At 34.1% G+C, this 24,245-nt stretch overlaps 4 protein-coding genes across 8 annotated transcripts; 3 read left to right on the top strand and 1 right to left on the bottom strand.

Moving 5' to 3' along the window:
* Nucleotides 1–4,911: 4,911 nt before the first annotated feature.
* On the bottom strand, nucleotides 4,912–8,308 carry LOC105138104 (signal recognition particle 9 kDa protein-like). Its single transcript, XM_011044103.1, has 4 exons — nucleotides 8,080–8,308; nucleotides 7,692–7,760; nucleotides 5,469–5,562; nucleotides 4,912–5,298 (listed from the first exon to the last, which is right to left on the bottom strand). The coding sequence occupies exons 1-4, from the start codon at nucleotides 8,149–8,151 to the stop codon at nucleotides 5,222–5,224; spliced, it is 312 nt and encodes a 103-aa protein (XP_011042405.1). The 5' UTR covers nucleotides 8,152–8,308; the 3' UTR covers nucleotides 4,912–5,221.
* A 5,006-nt stretch (nucleotides 8,309–13,314) lies between these two features.
* Nucleotides 13,315–16,370, top strand: LOC105138106 (GABA transporter 1-like). 3 transcript variants are annotated; one of them, XM_011044106.1, is made up of 7 exons: nucleotides 13,315–13,724; nucleotides 13,822–13,944; nucleotides 14,112–14,206; nucleotides 14,325–14,511; nucleotides 14,627–14,757; nucleotides 14,855–15,070; nucleotides 15,730–15,974. In XM_011044106.1, exons 1-7 carry the CDS (start codon nucleotides 13,511–13,513, stop codon nucleotides 15,877–15,879), a joined length of 1,116 nt encoding a protein of 371 aa, XP_011042408.1. In that variant the 5' UTR covers nucleotides 13,315–13,510; the 3' UTR covers nucleotides 15,880–15,974. The 3 variants fall into 3 exon arrangements, with proteins under 3 accessions (XP_011042408.1, XP_011042406.1, XP_011042407.1); XM_011044104.1 differs by having other exon boundaries at nucleotides 13,317–13,724; nucleotides 15,719–16,370; XM_011044105.1 differs by having other exon boundaries at nucleotides 13,513–13,724; nucleotides 13,803–13,944; nucleotides 15,719–16,370.
* Nucleotides 16,371–16,875: 505 nt separating this feature from the next.
* LOC105138107 (ankyrin repeat, PH and SEC7 domain containing protein secG-like) lies at nucleotides 16,876–20,245 on the top strand. Its single transcript, XM_011044107.1, has 11 exons — nucleotides 16,876–17,001; nucleotides 17,093–17,155; nucleotides 17,288–17,458; nucleotides 17,679–17,810; nucleotides 18,067–18,206; nucleotides 18,468–18,554; nucleotides 18,639–18,764; nucleotides 19,104–19,205; nucleotides 19,339–19,536; nucleotides 19,615–19,694; nucleotides 20,040–20,245. Exons 1-11 carry the CDS (start codon nucleotides 16,986–16,988, stop codon nucleotides 20,101–20,103), a joined length of 1,179 nt encoding a protein of 392 aa, XP_011042409.1. The 5' UTR covers nucleotides 16,876–16,985; the 3' UTR covers nucleotides 20,104–20,245.
* A 299-nt stretch (nucleotides 20,246–20,544) lies between these two features.
* On the top strand, nucleotides 20,545–23,537 carry LOC105138108 (PRA1 family protein F2-like). Of its 3 annotated transcripts, none has more exons than XM_011044110.1 (3): nucleotides 20,545–21,473; nucleotides 21,797–21,835; nucleotides 21,899–22,864. In XM_011044110.1, the coding sequence occupies exon 1, from the start codon at nucleotides 20,801–20,803 to the stop codon at nucleotides 21,386–21,388; it is 588 nt and encodes a 195-aa protein (XP_011042412.1). In that variant the 5' UTR covers nucleotides 20,545–20,800; the 3' UTR covers nucleotides 21,389–21,473; nucleotides 21,797–21,835; nucleotides 21,899–22,864. The 3 variants fall into 3 exon arrangements, with proteins under 3 accessions (XP_011042412.1, XP_011042410.1, XP_011042411.1); XM_011044108.1 differs by having other exon boundaries at nucleotides 21,834–21,868; nucleotides 21,906–22,864; XM_011044109.1 differs by lacking the exons at nucleotides 21,797–21,835; nucleotides 21,899–22,864 and adding an exon at nucleotides 22,900–23,537.
* The last annotated feature ends 708 nt before the right edge of the window (nucleotides 23,538–24,245 follow it).

The raw sequence follows: 24,245 nt of genomic DNA on the forward strand, positions 1-24,245 counted from the left end.
ATATACTAATATCAAAAATAATTTTTTAAAAATAAAAAAATAATTAACATAAATTTCGATAAGAAAAACTATTTGAAAAATAATTATAACTATATTCTCAAGTAAATTATAGTATGTTTGAATGGCTTTTGAAAATGTATTTGATTTAAAAAATTACTAAATTAATATTTTTTAATTATTTCGATATATTAATGAATTAAAAATTAAAAAAATGTTTTTATTAAAAAATCATAAACACACCATTAGCACTAAACACCATAACTTAACTTTTCTATAACAAAAAAAAAAAACAATGTTATAGTTAATTATCATCACGAACATTCAGTTTTTTTTGGGTAATAGGGTCGAGGAATTATTTTTTTCTGGTATACATTATTTTTTAAAGATATAATTATTTAAAGTAAATTAAAATATTCTAAATACAAAAAAAAACTGTAAATTGGTTTAGATCTTATTTGATAGCGTGATAACAGTTATTTTTTAAATAATTTTTTATTTTAAAATACATGCTAAAAATATTTTTTTATTTTTTAAAAATTATTTTTAATATAAAAAATATTAAAAACAGATTAATTTAAAATAAATAAAAATATTAAATAACTTTTTTTCAACAATATCCATCAATTATCATCGGTTTGCGAGGGTGGATTAATTGAGATTGTACTAATGAAACATCCATTGGACATCAAATACATGCACGCTAGCATTTTCAAAACATCCTCGGGTATTCAAATTGCCAGAACAAAATGATTTTTCCTTTGAAAAATAGTCCTTCAATTCTAATCGTTGTAGCCTCTTTATACCATAAGTTACATCGTTGACCATGATTATACATCATGATCCGAAAAAGGGCATGTTTCTGCGTTGTATAACTTTATAGTTCAATAATTGGAAGTCACACATTTTCTCAGAACATGAGATCAAGCGTCAAATCTCTCTTTCAAATTATAAAAATCACCAGACACCGCCACAGTGTATCGATCATGAGTTATATTATTATTCAAGTGTCCGAGCAACACCGAGGTTTTCAACGACTTCTCTCTAAATAATTGTTGAGTACATCACGAGAAAGAAAAGAAAAGTTGAAAAGGTAAACTTGGAGTGCTGTTATTTCTCTCCCGAGCAAACAAACGAGATTGCAATTTCGTTAGGTAACCTTTGCCCAGTCTACAAAAACCCTGTCCGAGGAGGGACAAAACAATGCAAGTGTCATAGTCCAGGGGTCCTCGACACTAGGATAGGCTAGCTTGTCTTTCCATTCTCGGTCATACTCTGTGTCCTACCATGAGAAATCTGGCGCGCGCGCATCCATCCAAGGTTCTATTTTCACGTGAGAGGAAGATTCAACCATAGGTGTATTAAACAATTCTTCGTAGCTAGGATCGAGGGGAGACGTAATTCAACACGGCCCGTCTAAAAAAGGACAACATATTCAACACGGCTTGAAATGTGAAGACAAAGTAACTGGGCATGGGTCAGATCGTTTTAGGTTTCGGACTCGTTTCATGTGGCAAGAAATTTCTTTTTCTTCTTTTTTATTCTTAAGGAGAGGGTGGCGTCGAATTTCAAGCCTGTTGATTGAAGGTGTCACAGAGGAAGACAATCTTTTTCAGAGCCAGGAATAAAATATAGCCACATGTCTAGCTTGTAGACTTGCAGTACAAAACTTGTCCAAGCTCCTAAAATTGTCTACCTCCGACTTTCGAGTCCCATTGAACTCCCTCGGCGGCGTTCTCGCCGCTCAAACTTGGAGGGTTCTATTAGCTTCGACAATTCCTGGCATGTGCTTTGACCTCGAAATTTTGCTAGCTACTCATTGCCCATTCCACCACTTCCAGGTTCTTTCATTTTTTAAGAAACCTCAAATTAATCCGAAACCTATTCACTAATTCTTAATCGGGTTTCAAACCAATGGGATTTTCAATTTGTTTTTTGTAGACTTTTCACAATCAAGTCCTTCCATACATGTTCATAGATTTATTTTTTTTGGTACCTATGCAATAAGATAATAACGTTTTGAATTTGACTTTTGTCAATTGGAAAAATTGAAAAGTTTAGATGGTATCTAACTGAGAAAAACCTTATACATTAGAAATGAAATTGATAAAATTACTTGCTTTGGATGAAATTGGAAACAAGCAATGTGTTTTGGGATGAAAATGATGTTTTCCCTTCTGCTTTATCTTTTGCGAGCATAAATTATATTTTCGTTCCTTCTTTTTTAAGCAAAAAAACCATCTGGAACCCTTTCCTGATGTTGTTTTTTTCCATCCAAACACGGATGATCAATTTTGCGCCGTATCATCCAAGTTATGTTCATCACGTCACTAGCTAGGATTAGCCCGACAAGGCAAGGAAGCCATGGTGTCAAAGACTTAAATTCCTAAGCGCATTAAATTATATATCAACTAGTAGCTAAATTATTTTTTTATATATTTTTAAATTGTTTCGAGTATTGAGAATAATTTTTTAAAAATAAAGTATTATTAACTACTAAGGTCGCGAACAGGAAAAAAAAAGAAGAGGACTTCTCTGTGTGCTTGCGACTGTGGGAGGAAGAAAAATTCAAGTGGAAACATAAAGTTTAATAATTTCTTCGTAACAACGTTTGAATTTGAGTCATGTGTTATTTACTGCCCAAAAGAAATCATAAAAGGGAGTAAAAGCAGGACTTAACTCTTTACTTTCTCGTAAAGTTGCTGCATAATAATGGGAAAACAACAGTAGCATACAAGCATCAAAGCAGAATTATGCAATCTGGATTCGAGGAGTTTATACTTTATCAACAGTTTATTTCAGTATGAAATCGGAGAGAGAACTTTACCTTTATTCCCAAAAGGCAAAGCCATGAAAGCACGGGATCTTTTATAGCATTAATTGACACACACACGTATGAATATCTGGAGCTAATCATGATTTAGTCACATTGGTCCCCTTTTATAGCGTTGCTGCATGGTGTATTTGCTCGCCTTTTACTCCCACTATTTGTAGCTAGGCAGGCAGCATATTCTTGCTCCGACTCGCTTCCTTATTTCCTCCAAGCAAGTAGCAATCTGTTTTTCGGACCCGGTAAAGCAAGCAAGCTAGTAATACAACGCGCAGCAGCATTTTCCCCTTTCCTTTTTGCTATTATTAACAGTCCAGGAATCCCTGGAAGGGCTTTAATTCTCTTTTGAAACGGTCCAGATCAAAGGACATAGCAGATATATATAGTTAATTTCCCACATGCTCTCACAGGCATGAACGCAAATAAAGATGGCAGCATAACCCCGAGAGAGTAGCTTCATATCAAGCTGGAGCTTTCTCCTTGCCACTCGCTCTGTCTTTTTTAACATGAAATCTGATCATATAACGGAACAATTCACTTTGTCGTGGCTCATACCCCCCAAAAGCATCCTGTCTATCTGTCCCGTTAAATGAAGAATATTTTCTCCATGGATTTTTATTTTCATTTCTATCATGACGGAGGGAAGGGAAAGGGGTCGAATTTCAAAAGATTTCATGGCACATGGATCCAACACTTTGGCGTTTCTGGGGTCTAAAGCAAAAGAAGAAAGAGCAGGTAGGGATTGCATTGGGATCTGAAATAAATGAGACACTTTAAGCTTAATGAGGTACGGCAATGATATACTGTCTCGAGAGGTCTTTTCTTTTGTTTGTGTACGTGAAGGATATGGTGAGGAGACAAGGCATGTTCAGTCCTGTAATTTTTAAGCTTTTTTCCAGCTGAAATCAATTTGCAAAAGCATCTGCGATCGCCGATCACGTCGCAAGAACGAACTCCATTTAATTACCCTTTTCGGATGTCTGAGCTTTTATTTTTTAAGTGTTTTTTAATTTTAAGTTATATTAAAATAATATTTTTTATTTTTTAAAATTTAAAAACAAACATAATTTTATATATGTCATCAATTCATTATGTATGGAATGTCGAGAGGGTGAAACTTCAAATAATAATAAGAAAACACTGCAGGTTTCCATCTCTCCTTTCTTCGCTGGAAGGGATAGAAGGGGTAAAGTAAGATTTTCATAGATTTCTTAAATGATTTATTTTTGAGAAATAACAAATAACAATAAAAGATTTAAAGAAAATTATAAATTATTTTTTGGTATGATCTAGCTTCACTCATTATTTTTGGGCATGCTACAAGACTGAATTTTTTAATAAATGAAAATGAAAACTAGTTGAGAGATATCACTCGGCTGAAAAAAAAAAAGGAAAAAAAAAATATTCGGCCGGTCTTGTACGTTCGTGGCAGGTCAATCACGACATGTGCACTTTAAAAAATGGTGGTCCTCACCTCACGCGCTTCCTTGCATGCAAATTTTCAAATACAGACATGACATCGGGGATACATGCACGGAGACTCAGCACACGTTAGCCAAGCAAGAATCAATAATTTAAAATGCACGCTGCCGTTTACAGACTATGGGCCTTTAAAATCCAACATGTTTTGGTAACTGGATGATAGATGAATTACCAGGGCCGACATTTGATCCGAGTCCTGCCCTGTAAGAAATAAGAAGAAACATCCAAAGGAGGGGCGCTTATGCCAGTTGGAAGAGGCCTCACCACCGTAGCGAAACCTGACCTGTCCTGATGGTCGACCTGATAAATGATTAATTTGATTAAATTTATTTTTAAATTTAAATTTTATTTAAAATAATATCAATTTTTATTTAAGAAAGATTCATAAATTCATAACCTTGACCTTACTCCGGGTGCGCCTGTGGCTTGTAACCAAAGACAGCGTTGTGATGTTTGTTTCAAAACAGCAAATACCCAATCCCTGATTCCTTTTCAAAATCTCCACAACCAGGCACTCACTGATTGACCTGATCAGGATCTGCTTATGATAGTAGTACTTAATAAATATATGCCCGGACTACTTTGTCACGAACAATCATCAAGAAGCATAGATGGAGTCCACTCATCTTTTTTTCAAGGATGCAAGAGATGCTGATTGTGGGAAGCAGAAAGCGACGATACAAGAATCAAACAAATGTCAATTGGAAAAGGACAAAACAAAGGCACCATAAACAGCAATAGCGAAATATCAATAGACCTGGATTTTAGGAAAAATCATAAATGGGATCGGAGCGAACAGCAATTTTCCCAGTAGTATGACTAAAAGGCACAGAACTCTAAAAACTCGTTTGATTCCCGACAAGTTGTGTAAAATATGTCCAAGTCCTCTTTTTTTAGCAATAGCTAGCTAGGTTATTGTTTCCTTCCCCTCCCTTTCTTCCCTGCCCGTGCTTCTGTCTGCTCTTTCCCTGTAACTTCTGAAACATCCGCTGCATCACAATAAGAAACACAAGAAACGAGTAAAAACTTGTTAGAACAACTTGGACACATCAAGATCCATCGGTTCCACCAAATTTAATAAAATAACTGCATTTTAAACTGAAATAGGTACAAAATACAGTGCAATTTGGAAACAAAGAAATTCGGAGATAGATTGTACCATCAGGGCCCCGAGACATCAAAGTAAAGAATAGGTTGTTCAACTTCTCCATCTTCTTAACATCCTGTGCCTGGTCTGTCTTGAACTTAAGACACTGGCAGAAAAGCACGAACATTAATATAGGCATTGCTGAAAAAAATAAATAGAATTCAGATACCATGGAAATTAAAGTGAAAGCTATTTGTGATCAACTTGTTTCCAACAGCTATGAATTGTGCATAAAGGCAACAAACACTTGAAATTGATTATTGACAGGCCAAAGGCATGCAAATCCAGGAGATACACATTCAAGGGAAAATGAGAAGCTAATATACAGAAGCTTTGCTTTATAATTAAAAGCAAGCATCCATGGGTCCATTTCAATGACAAAACATCATAAACTTATCAGTTTTTTGTAAGCATCCACGGGTCCTCTCTCTCTCTCTCTCTCTCTCTCACACACACACACACAATGTTAAGGATGGGGAGGGCAGGAAGGGGAGTCAGGCAGTGGGAAAAGGATGCCTGGAATGTGAACAAGAATGCCATGGAAATTAATCATTTGAGAACATAAGAGCTCTTAGTGGGGGGGAATGTCCCTAGGTGCCTTAACTATAAGGGGACCATTTTTCAAATCACTGTCAGCTGTAAAGCGCCCTTCCATTCCAACATCTTCTCTTAGAAAAGAAAGAGCTATAAAAGTCTTTATCATGCTAATGATATGATAAGCACACTAAGTGCATCAAAAGAGAAGTAGTTTGCCAGATAAACATGATATCCCTTAGTTTCTGGTTAACTTTCTCTGAGTATGCTGGTCAAGTGCATGTCTTCCATATTAGTAGAATAACTTCTTCCAAAACTTATCAGCAAGTGCATAGCAAAACCGATATAGGCACATCAAACTCATAAAAAAGGCTGTGAGGTTGCACATACTACTATTTAATTTGAAATAAAAAAGATGCGAATCCTATTGCACTATTCCATTCACCCAAGAGCATTCTTGATCCTAACGTTAGATAAAGCAAGCCTGTCATCATCAGGGCAGCCATGGACTCATCAATTAAACTTTGATCTCAAACCAATTACGGGCAGCCTAATCCAACAAACATAGTTGACAACCTCCGAACCCAATCTGATCCATTAAACAATGTAACATCAAAATTACAGTTGACATCAAACTGTAGAAAGAGCCCATTGTTCTGACACTGCTGAGACCAATATCTCACAGCATGGGTTTATAAAGTTCAAACAATGTAACATCAAAATCAGCTTCATGCACATACTTCAATGCTTTTGATGTAGCATGACTCAAGTCATGGCTGAAAACACACTTCTTAATCAAAACTAAACGCCACCTTACCAGTCCACTTTTCCCCTCTCAACCATCGATATTATAAGTAATATACATATTTTACATTCATAATCATAAAAAAGACCACAAAATATAAACACCTAGAGTACAGGAACAAGCACCTGCCTAGGAGCCTCCAGGGAGACAGAAAATAGTTCACTGGATCAAGCAAATCCACCCAAGCATTCAAAAAAAGAGAACGCTCACTCGTGTGATTTCCTATAAGTAATACGTCAAAAAAATCAAAGCAACGTACAGTCGAACCTAAAAAGAGCTCTCTCCCATTCCATTTACATGCATCTCAAGTTTCCTCGGAAAATATCTTAGGCTTCTTTCTCCAAACTGGTCCACAAAATTACCAATGGATATAGATTAAAATCTACTTTTTTTCATGTGCTAAATGCTTCATTCTAGTAACCAAGCAGGCCACCTATTCCCCAAAGCAATCCAAGTGAATCTTAAATTCATTAAAAGAAAAGCATCCTCGTGCAAGAATTAAATCCTATAGAGATCCAAATACAGTCAACTTACAAGATAAATTGCAAATGCAAACAAGCACTCAATTAGACCGCGCAACTAGTTCAAGAATTTGATTGCAATCTCACCAGCCAAGAATGTCATGCATAAAACGGCGAGAGGCCATAAAAACCCCTAAAACACACAGACCGAGAGAGAAAAAGCCCGCATACTTTCCACTCACAGAATTACATTCTAAACCATATACAACTCCTCTCAAAACAAACACTCCGATTCTTATATATTCTAAGCTCAAATCCACTGCATTCATCATAGAATACTAGAATTGCAATGTTTTATATATAAACTATGGCAAACTCATATATAATATAAGCACAGATTTGAACATTTCAGCTTAAACTAAAACCGATAAGTACCTCTTTGTTGTCGGTGACCTTGAGAACCAACTTGCCATCACAGTGTCTGTACTTCATTACATACCGCGTCTATATCCCATTTTAATACCACAATATAAACACCCACAAAAATAAATAAATAAATAATATAAAATAAGCAACATAAAATAGCACAGTGTTATGGAAAATCCGTATAGTTTGTTAAATAAAGGAGAAAATACAATTAATCATTTCGATCTAAGAAAAATCAGAACGTCTTCCTCGACTACACTACTACGATGCGTTACTAATACGTCAAGCCAAAAAGGGAAATCATGAAATAGGAATAGAAACTGGCTCTGTTTCCTTCAATTTTCTACGCAACAAAACAGAAAGCTATCTAAAGAAAAGCAGGGAGAAAGTAACATACCGAATCGGGATCGGCACGGAACAGTTGCACGGATCGGTCAACGAAGTCGTCCCACGAAGTTATGTAAACCATTGCGTTCACAAAGTAATAAAAGTGAGAGAGAATTGCTTGATTTTCACAAATGGGGAGCTGCCGTCGACACAGTTTTGGTGAAGAAGAAGGCACACGGAGAGATTTTGCTGGAATTTAAGGGATGGGCTTTTTCTTTAAAATTCGTGTTCTATTTAGGTCCGCTTCACAAGCCATGTAGACATAAAGATTCTATAGTAATGGTTTTTAAAATATTTTTTATTTAGAATATATTAAAATAATATATTTTTTTATTTTTAAAAAATTATTTTTATATCAATATTTTAAAATAATCTGAAAATATATAAAAAATAATTTGAAATAAAAATAAAAAATTAATTTTTTAAAAAAATATTTTTAAAACATAGAAATAAATAGATTCTTAATATAAAAATAATATCATTTTATTAAATCAGCACTTTTGGTTAAATGTGTATTTAATATTGTGAGATAAATTTTTTTTTAAAGATATTTTTTATTTAAAATATATTAAAATAATATTTTTTATTTTTAATATAGCACATTAACAATATTAGAAAAAAAATATAAAAAATAATTTAAATGTTTTTTCGAAAATAAATGTATTTTTAAAATTCATACAAACACAATTAGAAATATAATAACAAACAAAACTAAAAAAATGATTTCAAATGGGAAATTTACCATTAACATCTTGTATTCTGATCTATGTTGCTATTAATTCGCTATAATTTGAAAAATTAATATTTATATTTTGAACTTTATGTGCGAGCTAGTGTTTAATATTATATAATAAAAAATTAATTAAAAAAATCTGATTATTTATAGGATAATTATTTTTTATTCAATGACCAGGAAGCCTTTGCAATATTAATATTATAACTTTGTTATCTAATTAAGTTTATATTAAAATAATTAAAAATCCTCATGAAATTACCATATACCTACTCACATATTACTTTCATCAGAATAATATAACCACGAATTTCCATTCAATGATAAAGCATTTGAAATATATGTCAGGGGTAATTCATCTTTTTACTGATATACGATTATTTTCAAATTATGTGATGATATATTAGTCTTTTTATATATTTTTATAGTAAAATAATTTAATTATATTTTTTTTTTTTAAAAAGAGACTTGTATTCAGGGTTTTTTCAGTCTTATCAATTTTTTTAGCATGGTAAAACAAACAATTTAATTATATTTAAAAGCAAAATTTACCAAACTATATTTGAGGAGTTTTTTCATCATAAATTTTTTATTATTATCAAGTTGATCTAATTTTTTTTTATATTTTAATAAATATTTTAATTTTTTCTTGCTAACATGTGTGTTTGGATGCCCCATGCTTTTAGGCATAGGCATCGAGTGTATTTTCATTTGGTAATCAAACATTGTTTTTTCACAATAGTATTTAAATTATTTCAATGATCTTTTCATGCTACCGAGATGCATGTGGTTAATTTGGATTTGATTTGGTATCGACAACTTTTTTCTACTCTTCTTCTTAATTTTTGCACTAACCATTTAAATTTTCAAAATATTCATTTAATTTGTTTTTCCTTCATATTCTATCTCATTTTTTTATTCCTATTTATTTTATTTAGAATAATTTATAAAATTTGATTATTTTTTAATTTTACTCTCTTTTAATTTTTTCAATTTTAAATTTAGTCCTTATTCTTTTAATTGCTATTTATTTTACTTGAGATAGATTTTCATTTTGATTTTGTTTGCAATTTAGCATTTGTAAGTTTTTTTTCCGATTATATTTGACCCTTATTATTTTAATTATTATTTTTTATTACCTTGATAAAAAATTTATAATTTCTTCCTTCAATATTAAAATGGCTGAGAATTAAAATTATTAAATGAGTTCAAGTCTAGAAGTTCACATATTGTGAGTTTTAGATATTAACCAAAGTTTAGGATATTTGCTAAGGTTTTTTTTTTTTTAAATACTCATGTTTTTTTATATTTCATTATCTAATATTTATTCAATTAAATACTGGGCTATGCTATTTTCATGTTTTTTTATTTTATTATCCAATATTTATTCAATTAAATATTGGGATATGCTATTTTTATTTATTCACTTTCTGAAGATTTGTTTCATAAAAATAAAAAGAGGATTAACCCAATATAACCCGATCAAAAATCCAAGTTTACATGTGACCCGATCAACCTCAGGAAAACCCAATTAAAACCCTATGAATTTTTTCTATTTTCTTTTTATTTTTTTCTCACAATGAAGCCATTATCACTTGTTTTTTACAAAATAAAAAAATTAGTTGATGTAGTTTAGCCGAGGTTAGCTCATTTAACCTTTAACCTGGAACCTAGATCTTGTTTTGGGTCGACTTCTCACTTGGGCAGAAAAACTATGATTTTTTGTACTAATTTAAAAAATGATTAAGTTATCTTGCATCTTTTTATTTGTTATTTTTTATTAAATTTTCTTTAGCTAGTTTTTAAAATTGATTTTTTTCCTCGATTTCACCATTTAATATTAAATTAGTTGGGAATTGAGCTTTTTGATTTAGTTTGAGACTATGATTTCACAGGTTGCAGTTTTCAGAGATTAATTTGAGTTTAAGAGGTTCATCCATATTTTCTTACCCTTCTTTTTTTAAGGCTCGTGTTTTTTTAGTTCATCCATCAATATTTATTCAATTGAAGATTGGACTCTTGGTTTTTTATCCATTTACTTTATCTATAATTTTTTATTAATTTTGAAAATTACCCTAGTTATTTTGAGTTTTTTATTTGTTAAATTTATTAGTTTTTTGAGTTAAAGTGGATTGATGGATAAAATTCAAACATTAAATTCACACTTCATAATTTTTTGTTTGATTTGCTTTTCGAGTTGTTGCTCTAACAATGTATGTAGTCTTTTTTAGCATCATCATGCGGCTTTTTACAATGATGTTGGAATCTTTTCGGTGAATGTTTTCTAGTGATGGGTAACAACGTAACACTGAGTTTTCAGTGAATTTTTTTTATTTCTTTTCTAAATATGATACTAACATCTTATTTTTTATATTTTTTTCTCCATTGAGTTCAATATTTTTTTTCTTTATTTATTATCAATATTTTTTTAATAATGTTGTTAAATTAAACAAATTTATTAAACTCTATGAAATTAATAAATTTGATTTTAATTTTTTTTTAAAAATTGTTGGTGTAACATGCCACCTAGTTGTTCCATGTCTATTAAAGAAAACAATTCTTGTAAGAGGTTATTTGGAACTCGAAATTGAACTCAATTTCAAGGATTAAATCAATTTTTATTATTACAATCTATAAAGAATGTTGATTTGAATTTAAAATGAATTTAAATTATAAAAACAGAGAAAAATAAATCAGATAAGAGACTCTCTAATTTGTAAATCAATTCCTTTTAAAAATAATAATAAAAATAAAAATACTATTCCAAAAATACAATCCTTCTTTTCTTATTATTATAAACATGAACAACCATCTTACCAGACACTCATGGGCTCCCTGTTTGCATGCTTCAATGTTCGGCACATCATTACTAAAATCTTCACGTACTTTTTACTATCACACTCATCGGAATAAAATCTGCAATGCAAAAAATCAGTCAAAAAAAAATAAATGCCATGATCATATGAAAGAACACACAAAAGGTAAAGCTCATTCATAAGAGCATTCTTCATCTCCATTCACACAAGATCATATGAGATAATAATCTATATTTTCTCTTCACTTGCTATACTAAAAAGTCTAATATTATAATCAATCAATTTGTTACCATTACCTTGCTTCAAACACAGCAATAATATCCTCGGATAAAACTCTTATAACGCAAAATAATTGATATTATTAATTTAATTTAATTTAATTTTATAAATATTTAAAATAGTATAATTGAATTGAATTTTAAAATTTGATATTTTATTTTAAATATAAAAATTATTATAATCTATCAATTAAATTAAAATAATAATTAGAATTTGATTTGATTTCAATTGAAAAAATATTTATCAAAAGAAAACAAAAGGTCACTTCGTTGACCACTTCAAAATCTCGGGGTAGCAACCACGCTAGTATCTACAGCTTATCAGTGTCAACATCAACAGCATATTCCAGCTCCCTTCCAGCAATGGCCTCTCTCTTATGTGGTGAAGAGTTTATTCGTGGAATCACATGCAACAACTCTCAAGCATTTTGCTTTAACTTATCAAATCCGGGTAAAAAAGTCTTCCCAGAAAGTGCCCAATACAACTCTTATTCACAAATTGCTTCAGGCAAATAGCATGCTCGTGCCGTTAAAGGATCTTACTTTCCTAGTGTGGAATATGGAAACGTGGGTCATTGGAAGTTTAATAAAAACATCATTTGATTCGTTTCATAAGTCTAATATTGATAGTCTTGTTTTTAGAAGGATTGTTTCTGGTGATGGGTTTAGTTGTTATTAAGGAAGGTGGTGTGGTTTGTTGGGGATCAAGACCAGCTAATCCGGGAGTCTCAGCTGTTTCCGGTGAATCTGAGATTTTAGCCCCGGGAAGGGGTTCTGGTTGTGTTTTGTTTCGGGGTTCGCGAGGATAGTCATGAAGTTGAGTCTTGGGGGGATATTGAACTAGCTTCGATTCCAAAGGGCTCGGGCTTTATGTCTATTGCTTCATCAGATTACGCTACTTCTGGGGTTAGAGAAGTTGACTTTAGTTCTGGGAGTTCATGGGAAGCCCCCTCCTGCGCCAGATTATAGCCCCCGTTTCCAGTTGTGTATATATGGGCAGTTTAGTCATTTTCTTATATTGGAATTTTTTTTGCTGACATAAAATGGTAATTTTGCAGATTGCAGCGGTAATAACATGGAATCTGGGGTGTTTGTTAGCGTATGTTTCTGAATGCGGTATAAAATTTTGAAAATTATTTTTATTTTATTTTTTAATTTTTTAATATATTATTATCAAATATAATTTTTAAAATATAATTTTTTTTATTTTGATACATTTTCAAACAAAAAATATTTTAAATTGATACCACTATTATAATTTTAAATAGGCTCTAAATATAATATAATTATTTTTAAAGTATTTTTATAATATATTAAAATATTTTTTATATTAGTAGATTAAATTTTTTCAAAACATTATAAAAAAATATTTAGAGTAAAAAAATAAAAATATTATTTAAAAAAAAAACATTTTAAAAAATAATAATAATTGGTATCTTCCTTTTCAAATTGTTCAGAAATTTCAGCGTTCAATTTTCAATGAATTTGATCTTTCTTTATACAAGAAAGTAAAAAAAAAAAGCCTTCCATTTCATTATCAAATGGACTCCTCACTTCTTGTGCTGTTACTTGCTCCACCGGAACACCACAAAGCTGCAAGAAAAGGTTTAAAAAATGTCACTTAACTCGATAGGGAATATTGATGAAGAAGAAAGAAGAGAAGATGTAGCTGTAGCTGTAGCTGCAGTGGAAAGACAAGATTCAAGAGAAGTTGATGAAGGCAAAGGCACTTGGAAACACGCAGCGTTCCATGTTGCCACAACAATTGCTACCCCTGCTGCTTATGCTCCTTTACCGTTTGCTCTCGCTTCTCTTGGCTGGCCCCTTGGTAATTTCTAGTCTCAATCCTTTCTTTTATTAATATTTTGAAGATTGAACTAGAGGGACTGATTTCTGACTTGAAAAAAGATGTCTTTTGGGTTCAGGGGTGAGTAGTTTGGTAGGTGCAACACTGGCCACCTGGTACTCGAGTCTATTGATTGCGTCTTTGTGGAGATGGAATGGGAAGAAGCAGATCACATATAGGCATCTCGCAGAAAGCATCTTCGGTTCGTCTCACTAATTTCCTCGTCATTAATCCCTGCTAATAATAGTAATACTTGAATTCTGTAACTTAACACACTAGTGCTTTGTAGTAATATCGCTTGGTTTGTTTTGTAAACGGGATTCTTTAGTTTTTTATTTGCTTCACTGTTTGTTTTTCTGATTCTTGAAGGATTCTGGGGTTACTGGTCCATTGCATTTTTTCAGCAGGTGGCTTCTTTGGGCAATAACATAGCAATTCAAATTGCTGCCGGAAGCAGCCTCAAGGTTGGTCAATATATAATACCGAGTGATCTTTAATGTGCATCATTTCCCTTAATTTTCTTCTCAATTCGGTCTCGTTTTGTTGTGGGATGGGGAAATGCTGGATTCCTTTTCTCGGCAGGCTGTTTACAAGCACTATCACAAAGACGGTACGCTGACCTTGCAGCATTTTATTCTCTTCTTTGGAGCCTTTGAACTTTTTCTCTCTCAACTCCCTGATATCCACTCGTTGAGATGGGTCAATGCGTTGTGCACGTTCAGCACGATCGGCTTTGCTGGCACAACAATTGGCGTGACATTGTATAATGGTAGGCTTGGCAAGTTTGCTTGTCCATCTTTTTGTATCTGATTTGTCTTCATTTCTCTCGTAAAAATGGTCCTGTTAGTGACTCACGCAGTTTCATATTTTCTGCACCATTTTAGGTGAGAATATGGATAGAAAATCAGTCAGTTACAGTGTGCAAGGGAGCTCCTCTCTTAAGAGATTCAAAGCCTTCAATGCTTTGGGGGCAATTGCCTTTTCATTTGGAGATGCGATGCTTCCAGAAATACAGGTATCAGACTCACCAAATTATTTTCGATTACTCCTTCGGCCATTTTCTTTGGTTATCTACATTTTCAACATTCATTGAATGACCGTTTTCTTGCCAGAACACTGTAAAAGAGCCTGCAAAAAAGAACTTGTATAAAGGTGTGTCAGCAGCGTACACCGTTATTATCTTGACTTACTGGCAATTGGCATTCTGTGGATACTGGGCATTTGGGTCAGAAGTTCAGCCTTACATTTTGGCTTCTCTGACTGTTCCAGAATGGACAATTGTCATGGCAAATCTCTTCGCAGTTATTCAGATATCAGGATGCTATCAGGTTATCTTCATAACTTTGCTGTGACCTGGAGGGTTGAATTTAGCATAGAATTTCTATCATCCAGCATACTTTACCACTAAAGGATATTTTAGTGCCCTGGAAAAATACTCATGTCGCTTGATAAATAGAATAAGCTCCCCCCTTCTACCAAACTATAGGACATTTTAGTACTGGCAAAACCCATTACATTACCACTGAACTTTTAATGGTTTTGTGATACGCCATTAGTATTTTTTGATGGATGTCCACGAGACTTTTTTTTTTGTCAACAGACACGTTCTGTGAACCTAGGCAAAGTCACTATCTGCATCTCAAAAACACTGCGAAAACACTTGAGTTATAGTACTTTTTTAGCGTTGTGTATTTGCGTGTGTTATCATGAATTTAGTAACCAATTCTTTGGTCTTTCTGTCTTTTTTTAAAAGATTCGTTTTTTTCCCATCTTGATTGCTGTTCTTTCTAACTTTCCCTGTTCCCATACATATTCTATTCAAAACATGTTCTCACTTCTGGTGGCTGGCTTAAATTCTTTTTTAACCAGTTTAAGATCTTGGGTGATTCCTGGTTGCAGAAAATTTGAAGGACACTGATTTTCTGACCATTCTTCTTATACTTTGTAACTGTTCCACTCGCACTTTCTTTATTCAGATATATTGCAGGCCAACGTATGCCTACTTCGAGAACAACATGCTGCGGAGCAAGACTGCAGGCTATTTCCCTCTCAAAAACTGCCTGATTCGGCTGGTGTGCACCTCCATTTACATTGTTCTTATCACCCTCATTGCTGCAGCGATGCCCTTTTTTGGTGACTTTGTATCAATATGTGGTGCCATTGGGTTTACCCCGCTGGATTTTGTTTTCCCTGCCATAGCATATTTGAAATCTGGAAGAATGCCGAAAAACATGGAGCTTCGCTTATCAGTGCAGCTCCTTAATTTAGTGATAGCTACCTGGTTCTTAGTTGTTGCAGTATTGGGTTGCATTGGTGCTGTCAGGTTTATTGTGGAAGATATCAAGGCCTACAAGTTCTTTCATGACTTGTAAGAATTGATATTGATGCACCGATACAATGTTTCGTTATGAATTTTCTTGTACTGGAGCATGAAGTTAGCCATAGATTATCAAACTATGTATATTGTAATCTACACACATTTTTCCTTCTTGCCATCAGGATATCCTGTAAAACCCCTGGTTTGCCTGCTCCCTTTTTATCAAAGATGGCAGCAGATTGTTTAATGTCTTTTGAATTGTGAACATGATTTGATATTGCTTGGACACAAGATTGATACATTTGATTTCATATTTGATGGTTGGGACAGATGGAATGATGATACGGAATCAAATTTTGTTCATTATGAATCGGTTGAAGGGGCTACTTGTGGATAAAAAATCACTATAAAGGGGTTGAAATTTTTCCAGAAACCCTGAAGACATGCTTGTTTGCCATCGTTTTTTGGATTTGCAATTTGAGAAGAAAAGAAAACTCATTTGGATCGATCTTTTGACCGCCTTTGATATAAATCGAAGGAGACATGATTTTGCTAAAACCTCTGTAAGAGTAAACCGAAAGCATTATGGAGGTGAATATTTCATGTAAAATCCAATCTCCGACTTTGCTTCTCAGTCACCATCCATGCTAAAATTATTCTCGGGGACCAAACAGATCCTCGTGAATCTCTGTACTCGATCTCATATTTTAAGAGGAGCCAAGAAACCAAAATCCACAGGGGTAATAATTAACCGGGGGACTGAACAGTTTGTCATAAATTTCATTTCAAATCAAGGACATCTATATGCGCTGTCCGAGTCTTTTCATTTCCCTGGCGTGTTCTCCTGAAATTTTCTTTATAAAAAGCCTCCCCTTCTATCTGTTTTGCTCTCACTCGCTACTCCAAAACAAGTACTTTGTTCTCGAATGGCATTCCGTCGAGGTTCATCTTTGAAATGATTTGAGGTTCCTCTCTGCGTTCATCTGTTTTTATGGGGTTTATCTTAATTTCGTACTTGGACTTTGGCCTGCAGATTTTGCCAGTAATTATCAGTTTCTTGGCGCTGCATTTAATGGAGATCTCAACCTACGGAAAAGTAAGGACATAATGCTTTCATAATTCTCTTTTTCTCTGTTTTGTTTTTGGGGATATAGATAACATCGAGGTATATGTGGGTTTTATCCTAGTTTTGGAAACATATTTCTATCTTTATGAAATGTAGGAGCAGGACTGGCAAATGAACTTGATATGGGAGATGGTTTAGAGGAAACAGTAGCAAACATCAAGGATTTGAATGGTCGAACTGCATTGCATTTTGCTGCAGTAGGAGGAAGGGCTCATGTTTGCCGGTACCTTACGGCAGAAGCTAAACTAGATGTTAATGCGAGAGATGGGAAAGGTATATGGCACAAATTGGATTGTTATAAATTTCAATTTCGAAAGAGATTGTATTTGAACCACATATCATCTCGCAGCTCCCTCCTTTCAGTTTTTATCTTCATTTACGATACTGGCAAAAAGTTTGTTTCTCTGCTTTCTAGAGAATATGAGTGTGCAGGTTCTGTGTTTTCAAGAAGTCTGTAACACTGTAATGGAAATGTTCTCTTGCCTCTTTCCAGGTGAAACTCCTTTGCACAATTCTATTACAGCAGATCGTTATCCAACCGCAGTTCATCTTCTTGACAGTGGGGCAAACCCGAATGCAGCAACCGACAGCGGACTCACTCCTCTCCATTACGCTGCAAAGTCAGGTTGTGTACAAGTTTCACTTCGAAGTTTATAGTTGTGGACTAGTTCTTTGTGCTTTTATGTTTTATTTTTTACATTATAACCTTTCTGTTCTGTGTGGTTTTGAAGTATCATTGTAGTCGCCATTTGATATATAGCTGGCATGTATTTATCATCCTTGAAAGTCTTTCAATGATGATAGACGCTACTTAAGTCGTGGTAATTGTGCTTGATCCGTATATTAGTTTTAGTTTGTGTTACGTACTCTTTTTGTTTCAGGGTTGAAGAAATTACTATTACTGCTGATTTTGAAAGGTGCTGAAGTGGATGCAAAAGCTAATTCTGGCACACCATTGAAGTGGGCTGCAATTCATGGTCAGAAAAAAGCTGTTAAAATCTTGTTGGATAATCATGCCAATGTAAGCTTTACTAGTTGCTATACCCTATATCTCCTAAATCTTTCTAGACAATAGATGGGTTAATTGTTTTTAATGAACTGGAAACGTTAGCCTGTTGCATGCTTTTCAATGCAATTTTCTGTTCTTGTCTATCTTGCTGAAACATTTTCTGATGCTGTCCCGTTCCCTTTTTGCTTTATCTATCAGGGGGTTGTTTCTCTCCTTTTTCCCTTCATTTTTCCTTTTGGTTTACCAGTGAATAATTTCTTTTACATATTGCAGCCAAACATGATTTTTGATTTCATTCATTCCCCCTTGGTGGCATCCATTTCGGCTTCGTCATTTGACTGTGTAAAGCTATTGCTTCAGGTATGATTCTGACTTGATTTTCATATCCCATAGCTTTCAGGTTTTTAAATTTTCCGTCATCATTTTACGTTGTTCTGTATTTAGGCTAGAGCTGATCCAAACACTTGCTCTCTTGGGATGACACCCTTAGAAGTGGCAGCTTCTAACGGGGAGACACAAGTGATAAGATGCTTGCTGAATGCCGGAGCTGATCCAAATTTGACAAATAGTGTGCGAGCTCTTTTCCTCTTATTGAGTTTCAGTAATTTTGTCATATGTTTATTTCAATTGAATGCTTACAATTGACTGTCAAACAGCTTGGTTTAACACCAGTTTAAGTTGCTGCCTTAGGTGGTCATATTGAGGATGTCAGAATTCTCTTGCCAGTTACATTTCCTATTCCAAAAGTTACTGACTGGAGCTTTGATGGAATTATGAAGTACGTTAACTCAGAAAAGTTCGAAAGAAAGGTTAGACTCGATAATCTATCTTGTGCATAAAGAGCTAATATTCCTGTGCTTAATTTCTAGTTGCATTCAAAATTCTAAGCTTTATTGAATCTTCTCACAGAGGAAACTCAGAAAATTGGAGCATTTTTTTCTGTTAACATCTAAGGGAGAAGATGCATTCGTGAGAAAGGATTATGTTAACGCCATCCGTTGGTATACGGAGGTGAGCTTTGCTGATTCAATCTATGTTTCTCCACAACTTTCTTCCTGTTCTTCTACTATTACAATTTTTTTTTTTTTTTTTTTTTTTTTTTTTTTTTTATCTGAATTGTTTAACGTTTTGGTTGAAATTGCAGGCTCTTGACACAGAAGCAGCGCTCTTATCTAGTCAAACGTTTTTGGCAGAAGCATTTATTTTAACCAATCGAAGTTTGTGCTGGGCTCACTTGAATGAAGGTGATCTTGCCTTGAGAGATGCTATCGCTAGCCAGATGGTGCTGCCTTCCTTGCCAAAAGCACACTATGCTGGAGGAGTTGCCTGGAATTTATCAAAAGTAAGTAGATCGTCACCTTCATCCGTCTTTCTTAATCACCGTAAAAAATGATTCGTCTCTGACCATTCATCTTCTCAGGATTTCAAGCGTGCAGCAGAATCTTTTCTTACTGGTATGCGGCTCGATCGAGGAAACAGGCAGCTAAATGATCTTTTCAGGTATACTAATTGTCAGTCACATGGTTGATTTCCTCGTCAAAATTTTCAGCCCCTAAACGCCAGTCTAGTCCTGCTAGACTCAGCCATTTCTCATCAATTTAGTTTGTCCCACAAGCCCAAAAGGTTTCCCACAACTCTTTCAATATTGTAAACAAACAGAACAAACAACAACAAACAAACATGGCACATTACAGGACAACTCCCAGGTCAACAAAATTTGCTTGTATTGGGAAAAAAAAGAGTAAATATATGAAGGGCAATCCATTTTTCTGATATCTTTGATTGCAGTTTAACCTTTTATGATTGCCGGCTGTTGAATATCTCGTATTGTGCTCTTGACTGCAGGGATCATAGAGAGATTCTACAAGCGTATGCTTCCTTTCTTCATGCTGACGCTAACAATCTGTGATTCCTGCGGAATCTTTTCTTTATGTACTCCAAATCAGAAGTTTACTTAAATGGTTTTAAGAAGTTTATTAATAATTGCCATTTTCTTAATATAATTTTAGTGTTTACAGGTTATTTGCCTAGTAAATTGCCTGGTTATTTGCCTAGAAAATTGGAAGCCGGATTTTTAGATCTTGGGGCGTTGTAAAATTTGGGCCACTTTTGTAATGTTGCTTTTTTATTGATAATTAGTTTTTTAGCTATTATTTTTTAATATTCTATCTCTTAAAATTTATTTAATTTTGTTTTTAAGAAAAAAAAAATGAAAATGAAAAACAGCAAAGCGAGGTCAAAGCAAAAATGAAAAACAGCAAAGCGAGGTCAAAGGAATGGAGTCCAGTAAACACGGCAATCCTCTCTATAATGATTTACAACGTTTCTCTTCATTATTGGGTCCCCAATTTACTCCCCATTCCCTGTTGACCTTTCTAATTGGCTCCTTTCCTTGTTGAGCTTTGTCTCGCTCGCACATTATTGCTTAACACGGCGTCGTCTTCACTAGCCCCTGAGCTCTGTCTCAACAAATATCTAACCATTGAAAAACCAAATGCCCCCTAAAGGAATAGTACTGATCAGTTGTAGAGATCCACAAGATTGCCACTCTCTGTAACGGCGAATCGATCTCCAATCTCTCCCTCTCTCTCTCGTTCATTTCCTCAATGACTTCTCCCTATCCAGCTCCGTACGATTTCCCCCCATCCGCCGCAGCTCCATCCACCTTCCTCACCCGCTCCGCCAATACTACAACCAACTTCTTCGCCACGCGCCGTCCATTGCGCGAATTGATTGAATTCTCCTCCTTCTCGCTTCCGCTCTCCTTCGGCGAAGCCACAATCCGCGTAAAACGCAACCTCTACTACTTTCGCGTTAATTACACCATGATAATCCTCTTTATACTCTTTTTAAGCCTCTTATGGCACCCTCTCTCGATGATTGTCTTCTTAGTCGTCTTTGTTGCTTGGTTTTTCCTCTACTTCTTTCGTGACCAGCCGCTGGAGATTTTCCATCGTCCGATTGATGATCGTGTGGTGCTTGGTTTGCTTGCCGTCGTTACTATTATTGCTTTGATTTTCACTCACGTCTGGTTAAATGTCTTGGTATCGGTTTTGATTGGGGTTGCTGTTGTTGTATTACACGCTGCGTTTAGGGGAACTGAGAATTTGTATTTGGATGGGCATGACTTGGCTGATGAAGGCTTGTTTTCTGTTGTGGGGAGTCCTATGAGAGCTAGCTATACTCGCGTCTAAAAGTAAGATTTCTTTCGGAATTTAATGTCAAACGCACAAGTCAGGTGGAATTTGGTTTCGGCAGGAGCAGCTGATTTTCTCTCTGGTTAGTTGACCAATCTTGAGTTGAATCGATTTTTTCATAGTTTTGCTAGCAAGTATTATTTTTTGATGAGATGAGTGTGTTGTAAATGTGGTTGTGGTTGTGGTGAATCAGCATAGGTTTTTGTTGAAAAATAGATGGTTTACTACATGGTGTTCTGTGCCTTATTTGAAAGAAGCAGTAGTACTTCTTATGAATGATTTCTTTGAATTTCAATGCAAAATGTGTTCATTTCTTCGTTTTATTGTGTTTGTTTTCCAACTGCTATTGATGATATAAGTTGATTATATATCTATGTACACTTAAATTTGAGCCGATTTTATTAGGTTAAACTGAAGACAGCTCAGTATGTATTATTCATAGATCAAGGGTGTGTGTGTGTTTATCAATCTGCGACTTGAACGAGAACCCTAGCTCGTGGAGTACAAAAGTAAATGAACGAGAACCCTAGCTCGTGGAGTACAAGAGCCCCAGTGAGGTACTAGCTCATCGGTGTTGTTGCTCGTGTTGTTTCTTATTGTGTAAACTTGGCTATGATACACAAGCATCCGGATATAACATGGTTACAAGTTTGGTGCCATGGCGGAAGACCTGGATCTGGAACTTATAAATGCTGGTGGAAGGATTGGGAAGAGTCTTCTTTTAAAAAAAAAAAATTGTTGGAAGGTGGGATTGTCTCTGAATTTCCCTTTTCTTGGCCTTAGAAGTGGCATAAGTGCGTAACGGTCTCCTTTTGTCCTCCTTTTTTCATAAAAAGAGACGTTCCTGATGGATGTTTGGCCATGTGTTAAGAAGCATGAATCTTTTTTTATAAGCTATATGGTGTACAGTCTCTCGAATTTTATCATCAGTATTAAGGCGGAATTTTCCTATAAAGGTGGATCTAATGCATTTTCCCCATGTGAGGAAAAGTCTTTCAATTGAAAAATTGACAAGGGAAAGTTAGCAATATTGCTGTCGCTGGCCATGCAAAATCAGTGCCTTGCCTGTTGTCACAATCCTTTTTTTGGAGACTTTAAAAGCTAGTTTCCCCGTAGTTTTTTGAAGAGTTTTTGGTTCCTATCTTGTTTTATGCCAGATTGGAGGAGTGTTTCCATAAAAGCTTCAATTTATATGGGGTCCCGGGAGTGTGTTAGGTCATTTTCCTTTGCAAGTAATGATGGTTCAATGGTGTTATTGCTTGAAGTACGTTAACCATAATAACTGCTTATGCTTATGATCTTTTCACGGTCTCTCATGTATTTTCTGTGCATGTTGTTATTGCCTTTGTAGCCTTAATTCAAGAATTTTATTGCTTAGTGATTTTTTTTTATTGTTTATTTGATATTTACAAGGTCTTGCGTGTCATATCCGTCTTTTTAGCAAGTAATAAAGGTAGATTATTTGGCTGTTCACTAAATCCTTTCCTATAAAATTGATTCATTTTGAGTACAATACAATTGAAGATACCTCGGGATTTCGAACATGGAGTAAAATCCATGGTGAGGGTACCTCTTTAGCTGCAGCCATGCAACCTCAGACTATCTTGTAACCCTTCAATCATCACGTTCTCTATTTCCATGTAATATGCTGGCCAAGTTATGCAACTTGCAATCCACCGTAGAGGTTATTAGAATCCATAATCTTCACAGCATTTGTCTGCTTAGTTTCCTTTTGTCCCATCATACTGAGTGGACTGCTGGTTTTGTTTAGAGTTTGGATAGCTGGCCGGAAGCCTATGGCTACTACAGCTTGTACCGCTGAAATTTCACTCTTGCAAAGATGAAATTTGAAGGTTTAGGATGAGTTCATGCATATTATATTTTCGTTTAAATTAATGTCATGATATGTTGTGCAAGCAAATATTTTTGGCAGTCTGCTTGTAAGAACTTGTGTGGCTGTATTGTACAATAGACATCCTTGTGTCCGAAGCTTTGATTGCATTGTACAGTACAGCAGACATCCTTGTTGCAAGGATTATATTCGTAGGTATATTTGGATTATATTTTGGACATATGCTATTCATTAAACAGTTTGTATAAAAAGAAATCTTAATAAAATACGATCAGTTGTTGAAAGTAACGATTTTTTTTTAAAAAAAAAAACACAACATGTTCGATTGATGGAGAGCGAGAGAGCTTGAAATGATAGAAAGAAAGCAGATGGTGTGGTGCTCTCACTAATAACGGGATCCATGTGGTGTATTTTTCTGCCCCTCGTGAGGTGGCATTATTTCGAATTCAAAATATAAAAAGAAAATAGAAGCTTTTCTGCTCTTTTAAACCAACAGTGCACCCAGCAAGTGAACTGTTACACGAAAACTTAGCTAAAGAATCAGGAGAAAAAACCAATAATGTCAATATTAAGGGAAATTCTAAAAAAAATCATTAAATTGAACTCATTGGTTTGAATATAAAATCTTTTTATTATATTTTTTTTTTGTCTAATTCAAGTTTTAAATTAAATTATATAAAAATTATCTTGACATAATCTAATCAATTTAACAAGTTAAGAAAACTCGAATAACTAATAAAAACATAGTTGGAATTCATAGATATTTTCAATATGATATTTTTTAAAGAAAAAGTACTAAGATGATATATTAAATTAACCCGAGTCAATCTAGGTTAACTCATGACTTATATCATGAACTCCATTAAATTTAATAATTTTATTTTAAAAAAATAATTTTATTTTAAAAAAATAATTTTATTTAATTATATAATAAATAATAAATAATTTCAAGATCAAATATCAACTAAAAATTGAGATGTTTTTTTAAGACCATGATAATTT

Source organism: Populus euphratica, unplaced genomic scaffold (assembly GCF_000495115.2).
Source record: "Populus euphratica unplaced genomic scaffold, PopEup_1.0 scaffold153.1, whole genome shotgun sequence".
NCBI lineage: Eukaryota > Viridiplantae > Streptophyta > Magnoliopsida > Malpighiales > Salicaceae > Populus > Populus euphratica.